We start from the raw sequence: 23,189 nt of genomic DNA on the forward strand, positions 1-23,189 counted from the left end.
GTAATGTCCATGCTTGACGGTCACTTCTGGGCGCTGCATATGCCTTAAACCAAACAGACGGCCTCCCTTGGACTTCAGTCACACAAAAACTCTGCGAGATGACTACATCTTATTTTGTAACATGGCCTACAGATTTTACAATAAAATACTGATGTACATGAAGCAGCATGTGCAATGAATGACAGGACAACTATCCCTCTGCACTGATGACAGTTTTCATCACATAAATGTTCATTACTAGCATTTCCATGGTAACAGGGTCTTTGGTTGATTTTTCTGTTGTTGTTGAAATTATACAGATGTGACTGTAGATGCCAGTGCCAACAGTAATGGGATAAGTTCCATGAAACTACAGAAACTTGCAAACTAGAATGAATCAGATGCTAACATAGGGGATGAGGAGAAACAATCTATCAAAGACAGGGTTTATAATTAGTACTCTAACTAATTTGGGTCATTAATGTTCCAAAGTAAAAAATTACGAAATGTTATTGTGCAGTTCATCAATACAGTGATGCTTTTCAATCATATATGTATTGAAACACTGCATTAGCTGCACTGCACTATAAGTGTGACTGATTATCATCCTGAAATAAGTCGAAGAAATGAAAGAATTGACAGGATTTTTGGCATGAGCAGACAGAAGGGCAAAAAAGGAGCTAAAGCATTGTGTCTCCATGGCCTGCTACACTAGCTGACTTCCTGCAAACTATTTCACATAACCAAGGAACGACTACAGGGAAAAAATGAAGACAGAAAAAACTAATGAGGTTTATCAAGAATGTCATGGATAGTTGTTTTTTTTTTCCTCTCTGTCATTAGTTCCTTGGATTATGATTACACAATTGTATCAAAAAATACACAATTGCATCTTCTTCCTATCCTCTTGCTGACATAATTTTTGTGGATGAAAATACGGTGACGTTAGTGATTTTTGTGCTGCGATGCTGTGATAGGATCATCGTGCGTGCGTATTTCCTGATATGAGGTCGACAATGACTGTACTTCAGATGATTGGATGACTCATGAAGACTGGACTTAATTGGAAGGAAATGGTCACCTTAACCCATTCCTTTTCAGATCTAAAATGTCTCCATATAGACAATGGTCAGGTCAAACCAAAACTATTGTGGTCAGTGGGTTAACTGTTCTACAAACTTTTTACAATGTTTGATTTCATCATCCTCATCATACACCACTAATACCTACTGGAACAGAACCCCATTCTCTCTATGTCCTCTTATACTGCAACTTGATCTAAAAGCTGTGTATATTCTTCCTCTCATAGTGAAAGAAAAAAGATATAGATGAGCTATTACTTGTCATGCAAAGCATAAGACTTTAAAAGAGTCTGTGTTGTAAAGGAGATGTAACCAAAGTAACACAAAAATTGGCAACACTAATTAGTGGAGTTCAATTTCAGTTCTGTTCTGTTCTGTGTCCATACTGCGGATTGGCCTAGTCTGGATTTGGGGTTTCTTTTACTCTCTTGACAATCTCCTTAGTAACACTTTAAAGATCACTCAAGAACACAGAGCCCAGGTAAACATCCAACTCAATTCTTCGCAGAAGGAGTAAATCTTGGTAGTGACTGACTAGAAGTATCTAAAATTTTCTGCTCATTACATTTCTTCCTGATTTTATTTCTTTCTTTCGATGATTTATTGGAAGGAGGAGGGGATACAGGTCACAGCGGCGACAGGGTAGGATTGTCTTCAAATTCTGGGAGTTTCAATAAGTTTGTGGTCTGGAAAGAACAAGTGCTGGTGGTGAATAGCCAGAGGGGCCCCTAGTCGATGAGTCTTGAAAAGCTGTCCAAGCTTCACTCCACCTGTGACACCCAGAGGAGGGAGGGGGTGACTGTGACCCTCTCGCGAGTTCCTTCTTCCCCCCATCTCCCTGACGTCTCTCACTTGCTGATCTCCTTGAGCGAGTACGTCTTGGTGGTGAAGGGCTTGAGGGCCTCACTCAGCGAGCACAGCAGCGAGGCGTGCAGCATGCTGTCGAGGTCGATCTCCTCGGCTTCCGTCTCCTTGCGCACCAGGTCCTTGACCCGCGTGTGCAGCTTGCCCAGCCAGTGGTAGCAGGTACGGCAGTCGTCGCGGAACTTGGTGCGGAACAGGCCTGGATGATCGGATGGATGGAGAGATGGAGAGATAGGCAAAGAATTGTACAGCAAATGAGAGAAAGAAAGAGAAAGAGAGTGAGAGATTGAGTGAAAGAAGTGAAGAGATAATACAAGATGTTAGAACGTTCCTTGTATGTTTGTTGATGACACGGAAATACTCGAATATTTGACCCATTGAGGACGGGCTGATTTTGCTACAACACACTAAGCATACTCGGGACTCGTCCTCAATGGGTTAAGACATAGGAGCCATAATGCTTTACTAAAATGTGACAATGTCTTGGAAACTGTAAAGACATTCATGTCTATACTTAAGCATTTAAAACTTGTATATATGATAGCTACTCAATTCCTTCAAGCCCAGTCTATCTCTCAACTGCAGAATTTGTTAAAACAACACACATGAGCACACACTCACTCTCTCACACACACACACACACACACACACACGAATATGGATCAATCACAAATGTACTGGTCTTCATAGTATTTAGATCTCAAAAGACTGAACACCGCTGATCTCACCTCCGTGGTGGTTCTTCTCAATCTCCCTGCCGAACTTCTTGACCAGGACGTGGACCAGTTCGATGGCGGCATCCATGATGGCTTCGTCTTTGGTGTAGAAGAGTCTGTCGATGACAGGAAGGACCTGAGATGCTAGAGCAAGACTCCATTTATCCCTGTGAACAGAGAACACGTCAGAGAGGGAAATAAGAAGCACACAGTGTGAATAAGACCATCAATATCATACTAAGGACAAAGGCACAATCTGACCTTGTGTAAAGCAATTGCTTGATGATATTCCTACACTGATTTTTGACATGAAAAAAAGCATTTTCTTTGGGTTTAGCTAGTGTTATGATGTCCATGTGATCTGCTGGCCATCATACAAGAGGAGAATTTTTCACATGTATTACAATTCAGTGTGACCGAGGACATAAATATAATTAAAATGACTATTAAATAGTGGTCATACGTATGTGACTGAGAGATTGAGTGATAGGCATGTAGGAAGTATATGAGTTGGAAAGCAAAATCTCAAAGATCAGCAGTCTTTAAACATCACCTTCATCCAGATGTAATATTTCACTGCAAGACCTGCATGCTGAAATGTAGCTTGCTCCATCTTTTTTTTTTTTTTTTTTTTGCTGGAGACCTACAAGACTTCCCCTTCTGGAAAGACCTACAATTACTGTAAATCACAATGACTGCCACTGCCAGACAGTGTCAGATAACAACCCCTTTCCAGGTGATTGGTGTTTGCCCATCCATCGCCATGGTAACGACTACTGTTGTAATTTACGCATATTGTTAACATAAATAGAACAATTAAAGGTATCATTCACAATGTTATTCTTTAGTGGCACATGATGTTACAACACAAAATTGTATCTGAGATCAACAAGAAGTGGAAAATTTCCTAGAATCCTTATTTCTTGGGTGTGTTTTGTGAGGACATTTCTACGTTGAATTAAGCATGGAAATTAATCATTTCTAATGGAAATGTTTTGGGTCTAGCCATTATTCAAACATGGCCTGAGCAACATCTAGTTTAGTAGTAGTCTCGCAGCTACAATAACCCTGATTTCCCCTTATCCCCTTAACTACCAGTCTATAAACCCATACATTACTATTAGAAGATGCTCTACAGCTGTGGCTTCTTGCAGCTAGGCACGCAGGCCATATTGCATCTAAAATGGTAACTGATCAAATATGAAAAAAAAAAAAAAATCAAAGGCATTTTACCAAATGATGGAATTTAACTTGCTTATACTTGGCAAATGGAATTTGACTTCTTTTCTTATATTGTAAAGCAAGAGAAATTTTTGCTATGCTATATGTAACAATAACCTATGCAATCTACAAACGATCAAAATGAGAGAATAAATAAGTTAGCACTGTTGGAAACAATGATGACCACTATAGCTTAATTTTAACTAGTCAGGTTCATTGCAGGATTGCTTAACCTCCATTCAAGTGCATCTGTGCCCTACCACATGACTGACTTTCTAGAGGAGAAGTAATTATACATCAGTATTAATGCCTTTTAGCACCTCACTACCCAATCAGCTGTCAGAATCTGCTGCTTACCGCAATGGCACATGACATTTATGATAGCTACTGTAAATTAGTCTCCACCCCCTGCCTCTCCCCCCCCCCCCCTCAAAATGAGGCCCTGATTGTAAGAGCTACAACAGTGTCTACCACAGAGTACCATATGACTATACTCTTGCTGAAACCCAGGTATATAGACACTGAGCTAGGGGTGCTAATACCAAGACAGCTTGCTGGCTCCTGACGTGAAACAAGTGTAACACCTGATCCCCACCCTTCCCTCATTTCCTTGAACAGGGATTCCCATGAGCCTTGACTGCCCTGCCAACCTGTGTACGCCATCCACCAAACTGAGCCATCCGCGGCACGTGTCACCGGCAATTATCCCCTGCCTTGAGCGGATGACATACACGTAAAGTACAGAAGGTGTGTTGACCTTAGTTGTCTTCCATGTAACCCCCTTTGTGATGTCATCTTTCCCATCCAGACAGAGTAACTATAAGGTAGCACCGAATCCAACCTCAATCACATACCCTCAAACCAGATACTTATAAACACAGTGGCAACACTATCAGGACCACATTGCAACAACAAAACTATCTATCATATGAATGCATAATAAGCTTAATAGAATTAGATAGAAATTGACACTTATTCTACGTGGGATCACTGGTAGTAATAAAAAAGCAACAACAGCAAAAAAAAAAAAAAGTAGTCATGTAGAAACAGTGATGGGTGATTGCAATGGTCTAACAGTGGGCATACGAACCTGCTTTTCTCAAACTAAAGCAATGCTACTACGCTCAGCCAAAAAAGTGCTGTACTGCCCTCTATTGGTGAGGCTATGACAACAAGTCATTGCAACATACACTTGTCTTCACTGAATGCTCTGGCTTTAGATTTGAATGGATGCAGTTGATTTAAAGTAATCAAACTCATATCAGGACCTTTGGGATACTTCCGTCTGCTAATATGGCCTCTCTTCTGCCCCAGGTAGGAAAACTCTTCAGCAAAATTGAGCAAATTCGAGGAGACATCTATGTTTCGCAGAGTAGCCAAACTTTCGGGTTAAGTTCTTTGAGTGCTTCAATGAAGATCCAAGAGAAGGACTTCCGAAGAGAGGTTAATCATACAAATCTGATTCTCCATTTATGAATACAGAGTTTTTCCTAGAGAGAAGGGCCTGGGAGAAGGGCAACCTTGCAGCTTCATCAAATATCTCTTTCACACTTCATCTTGTAAACTCACATGACACTAGGATGATTTTAACTGGTCTAGCTTTCATCACATAGTTTAAAAAATCCATAACACACAAACAACAATCCTCTGAAGTAAAATTTCAAAAGGAAGAGATGAAAGAAAATGTTATTCTATAAGTTTCCGTCACAACTTTACAAGCTGCTAATCTTGGAATGAAGTCTCTCCTTTCATTATATTCATAAACTAAGCAGATACCGCTGTGTTTCTTGCAGAACAGAAAATAAAGATTAAATCATCCAGACCCATATGTACTCAATTGAAAAATTCTTAAAGTGTTGAGAAGCTGCACTGTTGAGAAAAACTTCTTTGAAAGATGATTTAAAAGATATTTTCCAGTTCAGTACTAATGGAATGAAGATTCATGGAATAAGAATGTACCTGTAATTGACCTCATACTTAACTGGCATTGAAATACAGAATGTAAGATTTATGGCAAGAATATGCTGATGATATCCACTGCACTCTTTGAGAGATGTCTGAGCTTCTACAGTTTATCGAAATCAAAATTTTGGTTCGCTTCGAGGAAATCACTGGGTATGCTGAGAGAATAAAGTGTGATATATTCTGGAATTATGGATCAATGACAGCCTTTGCTAGCTGACCTACATGCAATGTACACACACACACACCCACACCATCTCTCCAGCTCATATTCATTCCGTCCCATGCTCTCGATTAATCACAACGGTGTGATTCAGGGCATCACATGTTTTGGCAGCTCATCCTAATAACATCAATGTAGCATAAAATACAATACAAAACCCAAAGAAACGACAACAAGAACGAAAATGAAACAATCACCGGAATTCCTGGGAAAGAACAGACAAGATTTTTGGTCATCTTGTCACACAGGTGACAGGTCACGTACGAGAATGAGGGCAAGTGCCGTGCCTGATACAAAGCACACGTCCTGGCAGTTGAGAAGTAGAAAGGTGACAACTTCACAAAACCTTGCACGGCATTATGACCACCTCATCACATCTGCAGGTCTGTTTTTACTTCAGCCTATAAAATGGCCTAGATTATGATGTTCGCTGTCTGCTGTCTCTATCTAGCGCAATACCTGCCCTACACATCCCATTTGGAATTTGGGCTCCAAAGTTGGGCAGAATAGCAACATCACTACGACTTATGGAATTACTGCTTTTTTTCAAAGTCATAGGAAATATCTAACAAATTTTTCATCACATTTCAATCTTAGAAAGGATTTTTTTTTTCTTTAGTCAAGGCTACCAGATGCTACTGGGTATAGGGCAATGACATGAATTTGAATTGTTTTCTTCTTTTTACGTACTATAAATGACACTAATTCGCACACTGGACTTGGTGCAACTTAAAGCTTTCACAAATGGGATGATGATCACAACAACCAATGGACCACAATCACAGAGTGCAGTTGCCCAAAGCTTTTTTCTCTACTTGGGGGGAGAGGGAGAGGAGGGTGGGGGAGGGCCGAAGGAGACACATACATGTTCCCTACAAAAATTGTCGCTCCTGATGTTTGAGCAAAAAAAAAAACAAACAAAACAAAACAAACCTCTGGGATGCGTGGGAGCTAACATCTTTCATACTCCCCCAAAGTCTCGGAAGTGGAAAGTGGTATGAAGGTTGGAGCCAGTAAGTGCACCCCCTGGCTTTTGATTTCATAAAGGAAAAAAAAAAGGGAAGGGGGGGGGGGTGGAAAGAAGACTAGAAAAGTCTTCTTGTTATCTCCATAAAACAGTTACATCGTTAGATGTCATCGCACATGAGTCACCGCGAATAAAAGAACCGCACGTCTTTCCGCGAGATTTGCGTGGCTCTTTGGGGTATTTCCTCGCCCAACTTCACTCTCCATCTGTTTCGTACTCCAGAATAAAAAAAAAAAAAAAAATTCTTGTTGCTCTAGCTAACATCCGTTATCTGCATGACTAAAATGTATCTTAATGTTAACCTAGTTGCTAGAACTTCTCGGAGGCACATAACACAGACATCACACTGGGAATTTTGAAGTGCCATTCTGCTCTGTGCTCAAGGCGGTTTTCATGATTGGACTGAAATGAGAAAAAAAAAAAGGAGAGCAGTGGGGAACTCCTGGCAAGATCAGATGTAGAATGACAGAATTCTGCAAATCTACACTTTCACACGAGGGCGCTGTTAGATGGTGATAATTATCATAGAAAGCTTCAGTCCGATGATAAACGATGTACAGCTAGCTAACTCTTAATCAAAGTAGATGACATAATTAAACTCTAGTTTCCACAGCCAGCTAGCAAGCAAATTTTGGCCTTTAAGGATCCGATGTAGAAAGTGGAACCAGCCAGGAAACAACAGCAGAATCAAGAGAGGAACTGACTCAAATCGAGATCAACATTATTTTGAATGTTTTTCAACATATTACTCACTGAATGCATCAGTTTTACTTAAATATTCAGAACCTGGCAGAAACGTAAGCATGGATCTACACAATAGTGCCCTCTTGAATCCTGGAACCATTTCCCTATAATAGTTCTACAGATTTATCATCTTATATGTGCAGATTTCTTGTATGAATATACTCTATTTAACAATGTCAACATGAATATGCGGAGGAATTGTACTTCCCCTGTGACATCACTTCTTACAAATGGAGGGAAAGAACATGGCAACTGAAGAGATGACACAACAACACATAGACACCTCTGTCCTTGTGTAGCAAAATTGTACACATGTGAACTGAACCCTAATATCTCATCATCAATCAAAAGCACCTAAAGAATAGTCCCAGTTACTATGGCAACAGCTAGGCAACCACTACCAGACTGTTGAAAATTCAATATTGTTGCTACAGTAGCTGCAATTATTGCATCTTTCAATAAATGGTACATTTTTTTTTTTTTTTAGATGGGACCCATCCAGAATCAGAACACTTCAACATTTTGCAGTGAAATTGGGTTTGCTCTTCATTTGCTATTTTTGAAAATCAAAAGACTCGGCTAAATACTGTTGGAACTGCTCATAACTATAAAGACTAAAATTATAATGGGAAACCTCTCTTTTAATCCACTCTACATAAAAAAAAATTGCAGTGCTCTTTTATTTGCTCTGTGATGAATGTCAATATTGATCCGTTGATTGGTCTGTCTATCTATCTACCTATCTACCTGTATCTATATCTCTTTCTATCTATAGATTTTTTATTTTTTTTTTTTAAAGAAGGCAGTTGCAAATTACAAAAAGAGGTTGGTAACATCAACAGTTTGAAATTTGAGCACTGCAGGCAGGCAGTCTACTTCCTCTTTGTTTCAGCAAACAACAAAAACAAAATGACACTGACTTCAGAATGACCCTGGAAGAATCCTGGATGCAGAGATCAGAAAGAAATATGAAAAGCATTGAGGAGCACCTAGAGCTCTTCCCTTCCTTCCTCTCCGCTCCATCCCATCTTGTCGCTAATTACCCCAACATCCACCCCCATTATCCCCAATAATTGGGTTACGCAGGCAGGATAATGGCGGGATTAAAAATATGCTTAGCAGATTTGGGATAACCATGTCACACCCATTGTGCAAGGGGCAAAAGAGAGATAAAGAGAGATTGAGAGTGGGGTGGGGGGGGGGGTGGGGTGGAGGATAGAAGGGAGGGGGGGGGGGTACGGGGGAGAGGGAGGGGGGGGGATTCAAATATATACCAAAGGTGAGTTATGGATCTATTCTTGGGTCCCCTCTGCCCACACCCAAAACCTTCAAGTGATGGTAACACATATTGTTATCCTGCGTAGGGACATTTCTTGCCTGTCACTTCCGCTGTCTTAAAGGTTACAGAGTGCGTCAAACTCCATCAGCGCAGGTGCTAAGCTCGCTTCCCAGTCGAGGAACTTTCTTTAAATATACCCATCAAGTTCTAGGGGAAATGTGGCACACACAAAAAAAAAATAATAAAAGTGTCTCGTCGCCAATAAATTGGTACTGGTGAATTGTACTTTATTTCTAATATTGGAGAAAATTAGATGGAATGAGTAATCTTTCTTAGATCTGAACAAAATGATAAAGAAGTTTTGCCAATTTTGAAAGGAAAACAGGAACCGTAATCATTTAAAATGTCATGCTGATTTAAGAATCAACTACTAAGGTTATACAATTAAGAGGCCTTTGAAAATTCTACCATGAAAACAAACAAATATAAATGAACAACCAAAAGGGGTCAAACAAAAGATGAGTTTGTCCTTTGCATTATGAAACACTATGAATAGTAAATATCATATCATATTAAAATCATACTAACAAGAAATGCTGCCAAATCAGAGAAATGTAGCGTCTTGGATTTGATAGTCATTGGGAATCATTTTAAAAGCAAGTAGAAATGCTCATATTTTAACGCGTAAACTGCCAGTTGAAGTAAGATATATTTGGCAATGAAATGAATTATTACTTTAGTTTGAAAACAGCTCCATCAGGAACTGTCGGTATGAAGGGAGGGTGGGGGTTTGTTCTGCCGGTAAATTATTTGACAGGAGTGTGAAAAGCATACATAATGTGTTATGAGCACTCTCGGGCTGTCTGACACCCTGCGATTACTCAGAGCTTACGGGCGAAAGGTGTGACCGCTGCGTAGCAGTAGAAAGTTCTCTAATATGATTAGTATCTCTTTGGAGAGGAAATTAAGGTTAATGAATGCACTTGGGACAGCCGAGAGAAGGAACGAAGGGTGCGTTTGCCTGCAAGGAGGGGTGGAGAAGAGGGGGGGGGGGTTGTGCTTATACTGACAAGATCGCAGTACAGATAATGCAAAAGAGAATGAAATTAGACAACAATCTGGCATATTTGGATCGAGAACATGTCAAGCTTCAAACAACTAAGCATGCACTTATGCCATGGAGAAGTTTTGATGACGATTATCAAAAGTGATTAGCAGGAAAGAGTTGGGATAGACAAGCCAATGAAAAGAAAATGGTCTTCAAAGAACATGACACAATGAGGTCCACCACATCCCTGTTTATCTTGATGTCTCTACGGATGCACTGCTACTAGCTGACATGACAAGTACACATACGACTGCAATGTTAACTGATATGCACCATAGAAGCTTATCACAATGCGTACAGCCAATACACCTGCAGCATGAAATAAGTGTTGGCTCAAATGGCACAAACACTTCCACCTAGTTTTGATTAAGTACCCCTTAAAAAGACTATTTGACTTGCAGAATTTCCCAACAATCTCTCCTTCTATGTCTGCAGTTTGATGGGCAGAAGAGAAGTCAATATCTTAAAAGTTTTGAATCATCAAATTCAGCAAGGTCAAACAAAACAACAAAAACCCGGATGTTGGCCACCACATACATGATCGATCCTGCATGCTCATCAGGCAAACGTAGAATGTTAATGTGAATCTAGGGCAGCGCATGGGAGGTGGGGTGGGGAGAAAAAGGGGGAGCCATCGGGAACAGCAGGTTGATGAACACGTTCCCTGGATGGTGAGACGTGGAATTCAAGAAAGAAACAATTTACAGAAAGAAAGATTGACAGAGAGGGAAAGCAAGGAGGGTGAAAATGGAAATCACCTTGAGATCGGAAAAAGATGGCGGTGGGATATATGGCGCTTGCACAGATCTGAGCGCGATAATCGGGCGGTAACGCAGAGCAGAAGGATGTGGACAAATGTAATGGGCATTGGAACAAGAGAAGGGTTTCCTGAACACAGAAGAGTGACATGGGGGGGGGGGGTGTGATAAGAATTTGTCACAAATTTGGGGTCACAATGACTGAAAAAGGACAAGGAAAAAGACGACTGAGAAGTAACAAATAGTCCTATACATGTTTTTATATATACATAGAACAAGTTTGGATGAGCATTGTATTTTACTGGAAGCGCATGTGTGGGAATTGATGTGGGAGATATGGTAAGAAGGAAAATTGCTAGTGCATGTAGTCACAAATTATACAAATCTGGTTAAGCTGCATTTGTATGCAAGCAAATGACCTATAGCAAATGCAGTCAACAGTGCTGACATTCTTTCAATGAAATAGTGCACAACTTTATAAAAACAAAACTAAACAGCACCCCTCCCATGGACAAGAACAAAAACTGCAAATCTTTCCATCGCGGGCCGCCCTCATCTGTTTCATCTGTCCGTTCATTTGCTGACGCATGTTGGGGTCAATCTCTCTGGGATATCAATTAAACTGCATGGCCGGATTAACCCAGATTGGGTCAAAGAGCCAAAAAATCTACATTAATCCCTCTTCAAATGATGATGGACACAACATCACAGATGTGTGTTGTCCACTTATCAGAGTTTCTGAACCATCATGGTACGGCACGAAATCCCCAATTCTATTAAATCTTGTTTTACATCAAAACAAACCAAAGGAAATACAGACACGAGTTCCTATCGTAACACCAAGTGGACCTAGTGGACATTTACTAGTAGTGGACATATCACGATATTAAACTATGGATAAAAATCTTGAATACTTTGTTGTAACTTTGCCAAGTTTTCAGGACTTTATCTCACATAATCGCTGACATATAGTGATACATAGGTACCAAACATTGCTAAAAGCACATGCTGTGGAAGAGGTTCACAGGGGCTATATGACCATGACCTTGACTCTACACTAACATAAGTAGCAATGAGTGTTGTTTTTTTTTTCTTCCAGCAAACAGCTGCCACAAGATGACATTACTGGCAAACACAACACATTTTTGTATCTGGATTCCAGCAGCTTGTCTGCCAGCTGCCTTTAATGCACCTCTGCTCCATACCTTCAAAAGGTAACAAATGTTGCACTGTTAAAGCGCAATTCAGCACCAGGAGCAAAAAATGGTTTTCATAAATTGAATAAACTCAGATGAATGGGATGGTGGAGATTTCATCCAAATTGGACGTAAAATAAGGAAGTTTTGGATATTTAAAGTTTCACTTGTTTTTAGCATTTAATACATGCAAACTGTCAGTGGCGATGATGTCATCACCTTCCATCTTTCCAATTGGTTTATACGCACATGATGATGACGATTCACAGCAATTGTATGGCACCACATATCTGTTTTGAAAATAAATGCATTACTTGAATCAATTTTTGGTGAAGGATTTAGCAACTGTGATCTCTTTTTTCCTGCATTGCCGGATTATTTATAGGTGGCTACATTGTATAATGGTTTGATGTAAACTTCATGTCAAATAGGAACTTTAATGAAGATTTTTGAAGAGTTTTAAAAGTAGAAGATTTCGGAAGGTAGTGAAAGCATCACCTCTGCCAATTTGCATTATGTGGTTACACCTAAAAGAAGTTATTTGTGAAAAACAAAATTCCACAGTTGTCTTTTTTTTTTTTTTTTTTTTTGGGGGGGGGGGGTCTAAATCTGATCAAACCTCAATCATTCTGTACATTTTATTTTTATGTTTTATCTATCAAAGCCAATTTAACCTGGACTTGGAGTGGAAAGGCACTTAAATGTGGAAAAGTTTAGATAAGATCTAAGTGTGAAGTTGGCACCAAGGAAGAAAACCTTGTGACCATGATTGCTTAACCCCTACAAGACTGGTCTCACATATCTACACATACACTTGCACACAATAACATATATTTATGAAATATGGGCTGGGGTATGGAGAATATCTGTTGCCAACAGAGATTGAATGGGTTAAATTGCAAAAGTTGCTTCACTCTCACATGGAAATCATTAGACCCGCTAACTTTCTTGGCTTGTGGAACCAGAGGGCGGGCTTGGCTGTCACTATAAATCAGGACTTTTGGTGAAAATCGACGTCGGTGTCTTTGTCTGCAACATCGAGTTTACAGAACAGCACCTTCGGTGTTCTTGTCAAACAAATTTTGTTGGGTAGTACCTCCTGTTTTCTGTTAATTTTGTGGATTCTTTATTTAAAAAAAAAGAAAGAAAAAAAAAGTCACCTTGTCCTAGATTACAGTGACAGAAGTAAGGCACTGCAAATAACTTTGGAACACACTTCATGTAGTCATCCACTCAGTAACATACACGTGTAGTACCACACTATTAAAACATTGAAGTCTCCTTTTCCCGAAAATCTACTGACAAGCAGCCTGAGATTTTGACCGACAGACTACCAGTACAGCAAGTACTTCTCAAAAAATGTTGTCAGTTTTTCTCAAACTCTCCCCAAGTCATCAAACAAAGGGGAATGATCAATCTTTTCTGGTAACTGTCAGTGTAACTGGTCATGACTTGAATCTTATGACATGGTTTCAAAAAGGTCAATGATGACAAGCCACTTTTCTTCTCCCTAGTTCTTAAATCCCCTTCAGTCCAGCAGGGCCCCCTCACTACCCGAGAAGAAAAGACCACTGCACTTACAAGGCATACCAAAGATTATGAACACACAGATAGATATATATGTATTCCCCTCCAAAATATATACACAGGGGAAAAGGTGACTGCACTCCGCTCCAAAACACCCAGGTGCTACGATGAGATGTGATGATTAAAGGAAGGAAGTGTAATTACAATTTGCCCCTTACCTGTCTATCACAATCAATATATCATTCACACACAAACAAATATACACACAAACATATACAAATATGTACAAACATACACACAAACATATGAAATATGAAGTTAACAAGAAATGAATGCAACTATCATATTTCCCTATTCAATATTATTTGCCATCCTCTACCTAATGCAAATCTTTTCAAGTTTCCAGACATGCTTTCAGACATGTCAACTTTTATTTCCCAATATCTGCACAGAAATAAAGCACATAAAAAGAAGAGAATTAGATAAGCAGATAGATAGATATGAATAGATATATACATAAATAGATGGATAGAAAGAGAGACAAATATCTAAAAATAAAGCTAGATGGATGAAATGGCATATAGACAGATGAAAATTACAAAAATTATTATCATATCATTACAGAAAGAAAGATAGATAGATGGACCAACAGATTAACCCTTTGTGTGCTTTGAGTGCTGATTGGCATTGAAAACTATAGCACTGTACACACTGTCCAAAGCCCCTGATATAGAAGGGTTAACAGATTATAGGGAAGCACTAAAGTGAAATGTGTATGAATATATAGGTACACAAATAGATGCTTGACAGGTAATTGGTGAGGTGGAAAATAAACTGAACTGACAGATATAAAAGCTGTAGAGATGGACAGGCAGGCAGATTGCCAGATAAATAGATAGATAGGTACATAGATAGATATATATATAGAGAGAGAAAGGCAAAAATATAGAGAGGAAGATATATATCTCTCTAATTTGAGTACCACCCATATGAAAGCACCATTATAGTAGAGCCCTTTCACAGATGTACAGTGGGTTTGCTCTGTAGTATTGTTGCTTCTGGTTGTCTAGCTCACTACGTCTTCCTTCACATATAATGCAACTCAATGCGTGCATTTCATCGATGTAACTTCTCTTTTCCTCTGTTTGAATTTGGTGTAAAAAAAGTTCACAGGTTTCCAATTTGACTAACTTATGGCCATTATGGGTTGTATCTGCGATGCTGCAATGTGCTGGTCACACGATGAAGCAAAGAAATCTTCACAAAATTCTCTGGATGAAAGACGAAACATGGGTTGGCTGGTTCGCATATTCTACCATGTGCAGTGCTTCTTCCCAAACTTATCCCGGTCACATATACTGATGCTGTTCACATGGTCTGGCAAGCAAGATGCAGCCCAGACCTGATCTAACTTTGCTACTGAGCCATCCTACAATGCACCTGAAGCAGAGCTGGCTGTGAGGCATTTACACATTGGCGGAATCCCGAATTAAATCTCTTCTACCCACTGTAACAGAAAATCATGTCCACAATGTTTGTATGACTATTGTAACTGACCAAGGTAAATAGCTCACAGCTTGCAACTTTACATCTGATTCCCATTACAAATATAACAGCCACAATTGCTTTATATATATCCATCATTTTCATTGCAAAGTTTGCACTAATAAGTCCCTGAAAGAACCCTTCTAAAAAAAACAAAACAAAAAAAAAACAAAAACAAAACAAAAAATACCCCCATAAGAAACCAAAACAAAACAAAAAAACAAAACAGAAAGATGGTTTCCCATTTCCAAAACATTCATTTTCAGTTCTCGCATCATCAGAGGAGTTTGTATGTTTACTGATGCACAACAAACTGTTTTGTACCTTTTTAAAGCAGACCCCCTCCCTTTCTCTCCCCTATTAACAAATTATTATTCTTGTTGTTGTTGATGGATTTCAATATACATAAACCCCGTGTGACTCAACGGAACAGAAATAGAGTGTTTATTTCTCCCTGACAAAGCAGAACATATGCTATTTTGCTTGGATAAAATTCAAGGGGGGATTTATTAATAGGCCAGTGGATGCACTGCTCGTGTCTCGAAAAAGGGGGACAGATTAAACTGCCATGAGAGAATCACTGCAAGTTTTAATACACAGATATCACTGACCTTAGGATATGGAAAGGTTTGGCAAAGTTGCAAAGTCATACTGTGGACAGAGTAGAGTGTCTATTATATTTCTAAATCCGAGTAAAAAAATCACCAGTGATATGACAATCTATTAAAAAGAGAAGTCTTGAACTCAAAAGTAGCTGCGAACATAACAATGTGAAAGAATCCAATTGTTGTCTGATGCAACAACGGTTGGTCCTGCAAACAAAATTCCGAAGCTAGCCTTAAAAAGTCACTCAGACTGTAATGGTTGTAATTTACAAAGATTGTCATGATCAATACTGTTTATCCACACCGCGTCTCTTGTTGCCATGGTGACATCTACTGATTCCTGGCGACAAGAGTTTCTGCTACAACTTCAATGAAAGCATTGAGATCTCATTTGTTTGACTTTGAGGAATATGTTGCGAGTATTACCACGAACAGAATTATGAACTTAGCAGAACTACGAAGCGTGTTAAGCGTGTTTGTTGACCCTTGCCAGACTTCAGTCGGTCATTGCTTTTACGAAGTGATGAAATACTGTACCATCACAACATTTCATGTGCAGAAACATTCACAAATTTCATGTGCAGATACTTTCACGAATTTCATGAGAAGCCAAGATTTGCGAAAGTGAATTGCAGGCTAAAGTTTTTGTGTACACAATGCATTGAATAACCAGTGGGAATACGTGAAAGTTTCATGCTGTGAAAAAGGCTGTCGGCTCCAATTTGCGAAAGTTCTGTGCTGCAAATGTTTCCGGTTTTACAGTACGCCCTTCACGAGATGCGAGAAGAACTTTGGATGCTTGACGTTTCCCCAGCAACCACGATCCTGTATGGAAGGAGAGTCATATAAAAGATGTCAATACTCACTCATCTGCAGCCAGAACATTCAGGATGCTGGTCCAGGCCGGGAAGTCGATCTCCTCCTCCTCATCCATGATGTTGCCCTGACTCTTCCGCCGTTGACCCTCAACCTCTCGCACGATGGGAATGATGGAGTACGGCGAGACCAGCTTCTTGGTCAGCCGGTCAAAGGTCGAGATCGCCTCGGCTGCCTGCTCGTTCACCCACTGCGTACAGACCTCGTAAGTCGTCTGCAGAAATGAAGGAGATTAATTATGGAATAGATATTTGCCATTACTACATGCTTGTATTTTTTCTTAATTTTGTCACAACAAACACAGTCTGATATGTGGAAATATTACTTCTGCTGATACTATTAACGCTTCAATACTACAGCACAGTATCGTTGCTACTGCCTCTAAGTATCAAAACAAGCATTTTAGAGTATTCAACCTTCCAATTCACTGCAGTCACTAGTTATCACATAAAAGCTACTTGGAAGGGGTTTGAATACACATTCTGTATCTTCAAATCGGTGATTATTGATGGCATTCTATGATTGATTGCACTCTGTCACAAGTATTGTTGTGTCATGGTTGTGTGTTGGGTATGAGGCTTGTAGGAAAGTTAGCCCTTTCTGTATCAAGGACAATTATGGTCAGTGTGTACTACAAATGTATGCTACAGAGTTTTCAGTGCCAACAATACTCAAAGCACACAAAGGGTTAGTAGGAACAAGTTCAAAACCACTTTCAACCTGTATGAAACTTGCCTTTCATATCTTAATTTTATTGAAAAACCTAGCTTTTAGCTTTTGAGATATTCCTGGGAGGAAACTACATTGCCAAGAGTTTGCACAATCTTCATCAACTGATAATGCAGCTATGGCGATAAAAATATCTGAACACATACACAATAACATCCATGAATAAATTAATGAGCAGATGAATACTGCAGATTGTAAAGGAAATGTAACAGAAATCTCACAATGAATAATCACATCTAAATTCCTATGATTTGTCAAGTACAATGCGTGCCTCATCTACAAAAAAAAAAAAAAAATCCCTTCTAGCTCAGCTGAGAAGCACAGAAAATTTTCCTCTGCTTGGGCTTGAATACTGTGCCAATTTTTTCGGCCTGCTAATTTTAACCACACCAATTGAATTAGTGCCCACAAGTTTACAAATTGGTAATTACACTCTAATTAATGAGTGAACCTATTGACTTTGAGAGCAAAAAATGAATAAAAAATGGACATGATCTATTTACCTACAGAGAGAAATTTCAATACAAACATTTCAAATACATATATTTTGTGGTATTATATGCAAATTTGAGTGAGAGCAGAAAATGACTTGCTAAAATTTTTTCCATATCAGGAACTACAGATAGATTTTTTTGTTGGTAATTGTGCTATCACAATAGTTTCAAAATAGTATTCATAGAATTGGTACTCTCATTGTCAAACTTATTATCACCAACAATTAAAAGACCATTATTTTGTCATCACAGAGTGATTTTATTCATCTGATAATAAAAAAAAGCATGTGAGACATAACAAAAACTGGAACATGTACCATGTTGGATCTATCAACTGTCATGCACATCAACACTTTATAAATTGAAATAATTAATCATATCTGCTCCCTTGCTTTCGTGTCTGATTTCTTATTGTTCAAAAGAGATTCCTGGCACTTGAATGCAATGCACAATTAACTTCTCTTGATGATTTCTACAGCTAAAGATAACCTAAAAAGGATTTATGCAATTATCAAATTGCCTCTTAGCACTACTATGGCTGATTTCACGATAAATACATTGATATTGATGCATTAATGTGTTACTGAGTTGCCTTTTTTGTTTGTGATATCTAATGTATATATCAAATTATATTTATACTGTAATGTTAAATGGATCATATAGTTTTGGTCGAGACCTAATCTCGGGTTTCTAATATTTTGGGGTGAGATTATGAGAAACCTCTTATGAAATTTGAAAGAGCATGTAATTCCAAAAGGAATTCAATGTTTATTTGATGAAAATTGGTTTTGAAATGACTGAGATAATCAGAACAGAGCAATTCTAATAAAATGTGGGACCCAGCTTTTATTACGATCGCTTTGTTTTACTTTATTTTTGGATGTCTCAGCCATTCCAAAACCGATTTTCATCAAATAAACTTTGGTATCCTCTCAGAAAGGTATGCTCTATACTATTTTACAAATGGTTTCTTGATATCTCACAAAAAGTTAAAGCCCAATTCTTACCTCTGCCAATACTGTACCATCCCTTTAAAGTGTGTCATGTAGAGGAACTATCGATACATAGTATAGGTTTTGTAGTACCTCTAGAAAATTGTTAACACTAGTAAACTTTATTAGTCTTGGCAGTCAGGTTCAAATGTCACAGTAGTTTCCATGATGCGTTAACACGTAAATCAAGACTAAATACGTGTACATTGTATCTGCATATCCCACGTGACTTGGGAGTAAGATCCACATGGACTGGTTTCTGTCCGCAGCTGTCGGAGGGCACAGGTAATTACAATTACAAGATGGAAGCCGGGGCGACAAACAGACTAAAATTAGCGAAACACTGACGGTGTGAGGGTGTGAGGGCCCCCCAGCCCCCCAGCCTCCCCCCTTTCCCATCCCACCCTTTCTTGGTCCAGATGATTCAAAACTGCTAATTACGGTAAGGCAGGAAATGGTGGGTTGAGTTGGGTTTAGCTGATGGGGGGAGGGGTTGCTTTGTTATGATATAACGTCCAAAAGAAAATAGAAATACTGCTGAAGGATCTATTACAAAAGGTTCTATTACGGGACCTATAGAAGGATCTCTTACAAAAGAAAATAGAAATATTGTGAAGGATCTATTATAAAACATCATGGGGGGGGGGGGAGGGGAGGGAGAGAGGTTTGATTCAGACATGATTGTCTTTATGTAAGAGACAATTATCAAATATATATGATTATACTCATATCATTTCTATTTCTTCTGTATTGTTTTGTACCCATCAAAAAAAAAAAAAGAATATATCATTAGCTTTCTTTGAGAAACAATACCAAGTAGTGGCAGAGTGAGTGACGTGAATCTACATACTAGAAGAATGCATTCATTAATTGTTATTTGCGTCAACGCCATGCACATCATTGAGTCATGAATTTCCATTTTTAAAAGCTTTTATGAGCTTGATGAAGGGAAGATTGCACAATGGGGACAGTTTTTAAGGGAAACCAATGCGAACAATTGTTCGTTATAAAAAAACACACACAAAAAAACTCAGAACAATTATACTGTAGTCCATTATGATTTACATTATGACTTTGGTTTTGCTTCGTTTGGCATTACAGAATATGACTTGGCATAGGATGGCAGTACAATGGACACCTTCTGAACTATTGGTAAGCTAGTAGTGTTGTGTGTGTGTGTGTGTGTGTGTGTGTGTGTGTGTGCATTTGTGTTGCAAAATAGCTATAAATTATATCTACATCAATCTGTCAGTAAATTTCTGATACAAACATGCTCACTGCAATCACTAATATATCTACATTTATGACTCTATTTGGGCAAGCAAGCTTTGCAATTTACTGAACAGACACAATTGGACACACACACAATGGGATCTAGCAAGATGACAACTCTTATTAATAACTAATTCATTCTGCTTCAGTTTCACACAGAAATGGTGCAGTCAATTTGATGGTAATACAAAAGCACAAACAAACAACTACACACATCAGATGGTAATGAAATGATTGTCATATATTTACAAGAGGTATATGTATGTATGATGGAAGCCAGAGCTGCCTGAATTCTCATAATGCCATGCTTTCCAGCAGTTTTCAATGATTCTTGTGAAATGACAATGAAGTGTTCTTATGATTTCTATTTCTAATTACAACCACTAGACACTGCATATATTCCTAAGAGGAGTGAACTTTGTTTATCCACTCATGTTCAGCCACAGCCTCTTTACAGTGTGTCACAAATGAGTATTGTAACAATTATCAAATATCCAGAATTGTGATATTTAGAGAAAACTTTGTCACAGCCAGAGTTTTTACTGAATACAGTGAAACCAATTCAAACCAGACAACAAATTATGAAAAGTCTCTGGAAAATTGGGTAGCAAATATCTTTTAAAAAAAGGAGAGAGAGAAAAAAAAGAGAGAAAAAGGTGCAGCATAAAGAACATTAAGTCATCTTACATGGTAGTATGTGGGATCTAGAGAAAGCTACTTTGGTAGGACTACAGTAACACTTAGTCTGGTTACATTCAAACTCTCATTTGTTTTGCAAGCAAATAGATCATATTGACATATTTTGCAAACTTGTATATAAGAATCAACTCTGTTCTTTTATCTTTATAAAACTTTCCTGATGCAAACATATTCCCAGTGAAGTTGTGAAGAAGAAATGCTCTTTTATTTTTTATATGATATAACATTATTGAAAAATCTTCCACAACCAAAATGAGCCAATATTGACAGGCCTCATGTGAACTCTTTTGATGCCTGGCTGTATAATAAGATGACTTAACAGCATTCAACCGATCCTTACTTTCTTATTCATGTCTGATTCTATCCAAATTTTCCTCGCTCTGTGAGTGTAATCAAATTTGTGAACAGAGTGTAAATGCTCATTTTTTCTGCTCTTTTCTTCTGTTATTGCCCATGGGAGTAATCAAATCATATGACAGTAAAACATATACACACACATACATGTAAGAATATTGGCAACAGTTTTACTATCGAAATAAGAAGAAGCTCTGTTAACACTTTCTGTGTCAAGGACTTTGGAAAGTGTTTACAACACTATGGGGTTTTCAGTGTCATTTGCCATTCAATGGATACTACGGGTTAAAGAGGTGTAACACATGGAAGAACACAGTCCTGGTATTAACTTTCTCATACTGTACTAAACAAACAGTTTAAAGTTTGTGTAATTATTACAGTTTTCTTCGCAGAAGCAGACGTTTGGCAAGGCGAGAACTGTTTTCATTTCTTTTACACATTTCCCTTCTTTGAACCTGTCACTATCCAGCATGTTGTAATGGCAGTGCCAGATATGGGACTTTGTTGAGTAAAAAGACATTTTTGAAAGAAATTTACCTTGTTTCACTACACAAGGCTGCTCCTAGCGGAAGTCAGATAGGTCCCTTCCTTCTATCGACAATACCTCTGCCTCCATTCCACACGCAGCAAAATTAATACATTTATGTCAGCAGGCTGTCTATGATCACAATCTCTTTTTCGTACACACAAAACATTCTGTAGGCAGAACCTCTCTCTCTCTTTTCTTTCATGCTAGTGTCATTTCGAGATCTCTAAAGAGTTCCTTTCGTGGAGTTGGAAGGAGAGCAGCGAAAATGAGTTTTGTCGTAAACAGGAATTGCGCAAAAAGAGGTGAACCAGTCAGGACGCTGAATGGGTCTCACGGTGTTGGAGTGGAGGTTTTGGATACTAGGGGGTCCCAGATTCTTATCACAAATTGGAGCCGACAGTCCAAAGTTTTTGTGCTTTTTGGGAGGACAATTTGCTTGCTTTTTCGTGTGTATCAAGACGATCTGTCTGACGAAAATACTTCGCTTGACATGAAATATAAACAAAAATATTCCCAACTTCTACAAAATACATTAATGAAGTGATTGATGATGGATGACAAACATGCATATTTAAATTTCATTTGGGGATTGCGCTTGATACTATGGGGCAGCTCATTAAGCCTTTTTGCAGATAGAATCGATTGAGCAACGCCATATGCCTGTTTAAGATAAATTCATGTGAGGCATGGGTTAGAATGCGGTACACCAAATCATGTGGTTTTGAGTGTATATGTGCGGTGTGTATGTGTGTGTGATTGTTTGGTTTTTATTTTAGTGCGTCTGTGTATATAAATATAGTTTTACATGGAAGTGTACACGTATATGAAATTTGTGGTCTTTATGTGGTCAGTGACATCAGTTTTCAGTTCAGCACGTCAGTGTAAGCAGTTTATTTTAAGCTCGAGCATGAGTGATCATACACTGTACTATGAAGTACGGAGGTGGAATAAGCAGGGTTCAACATCACACATTACTGGATCACACATGTATGTTATGGTATGTGAACGTGGGCAGCATGGCACGGCACAGGCAAATGTGTAGAAACACCCATGGGTGATGCTCACCTTAGAATATGCCTTAGTCCCACTTACAGGTTTTTGTGCCTGCTAATGGGCAGTGTGTGTGAAGAAATAACAAAATGAAAATATGAATAGAAAAAAAAAAACAAGACAAGAATAAAAGTCAGGAAATAATATAAAAGAGCATAACTTATAAAACAGAGAGGAAAATAAAATGCAATGTTGTAATCTTGTCAGGTCTATAAATCACAACCTTAAGTACCAAAACACACAAAGCACCAATGAAAGCAAGAAAATGGTTTGTGCAAATGTGCAATCTCGCTATACTGCTGTGCTAGAAATTTGTGCTGTGCTGGAATTTGTGCAGTACCACCCATAGTTACTGACG

General features: G+C 38.6%; 1 protein-coding gene across 1 annotated transcript in view; it reads right to left on the minus strand.

Annotated features, from left to right (window-relative positions):
• Positions 1–1,622: 1,622 nt before the first annotated feature.
• Positions 1,623–23,189, minus strand: part of LOC140239558 (uncharacterized) — a 96,330-nt gene continuing 74,763 nt past the window's right edge. Inside the window, exons 9-12 of the mRNA XM_072319394.1 lie at positions 22,847–22,888; positions 16,703–16,926; positions 2,654–2,808; positions 1,623–2,124 (exon numbers count right to left, since the gene is read on the minus strand). Of these exons, the coding sequence (XP_072175495.1) occupies positions 1,910–2,124; positions 2,654–2,808; positions 16,703–16,926; positions 22,847–22,888 (636 nt within the window). The 3' untranslated portion in view covers positions 1,623–1,909. The remainder of the gene's footprint in view (positions 2,125–2,653; positions 2,809–16,702; positions 16,927–22,846; positions 22,889–23,189) is intronic.

The sequence above is a fragment of the Diadema setosum genome, chromosome 2 (assembly GCF_964275005.1).
Source record: "Diadema setosum chromosome 2, eeDiaSeto1, whole genome shotgun sequence".
In the NCBI taxonomy this organism is placed as follows: Eukaryota; Metazoa; Echinodermata; class Echinoidea; order Diadematoida; family Diadematidae; genus Diadema; species Diadema setosum.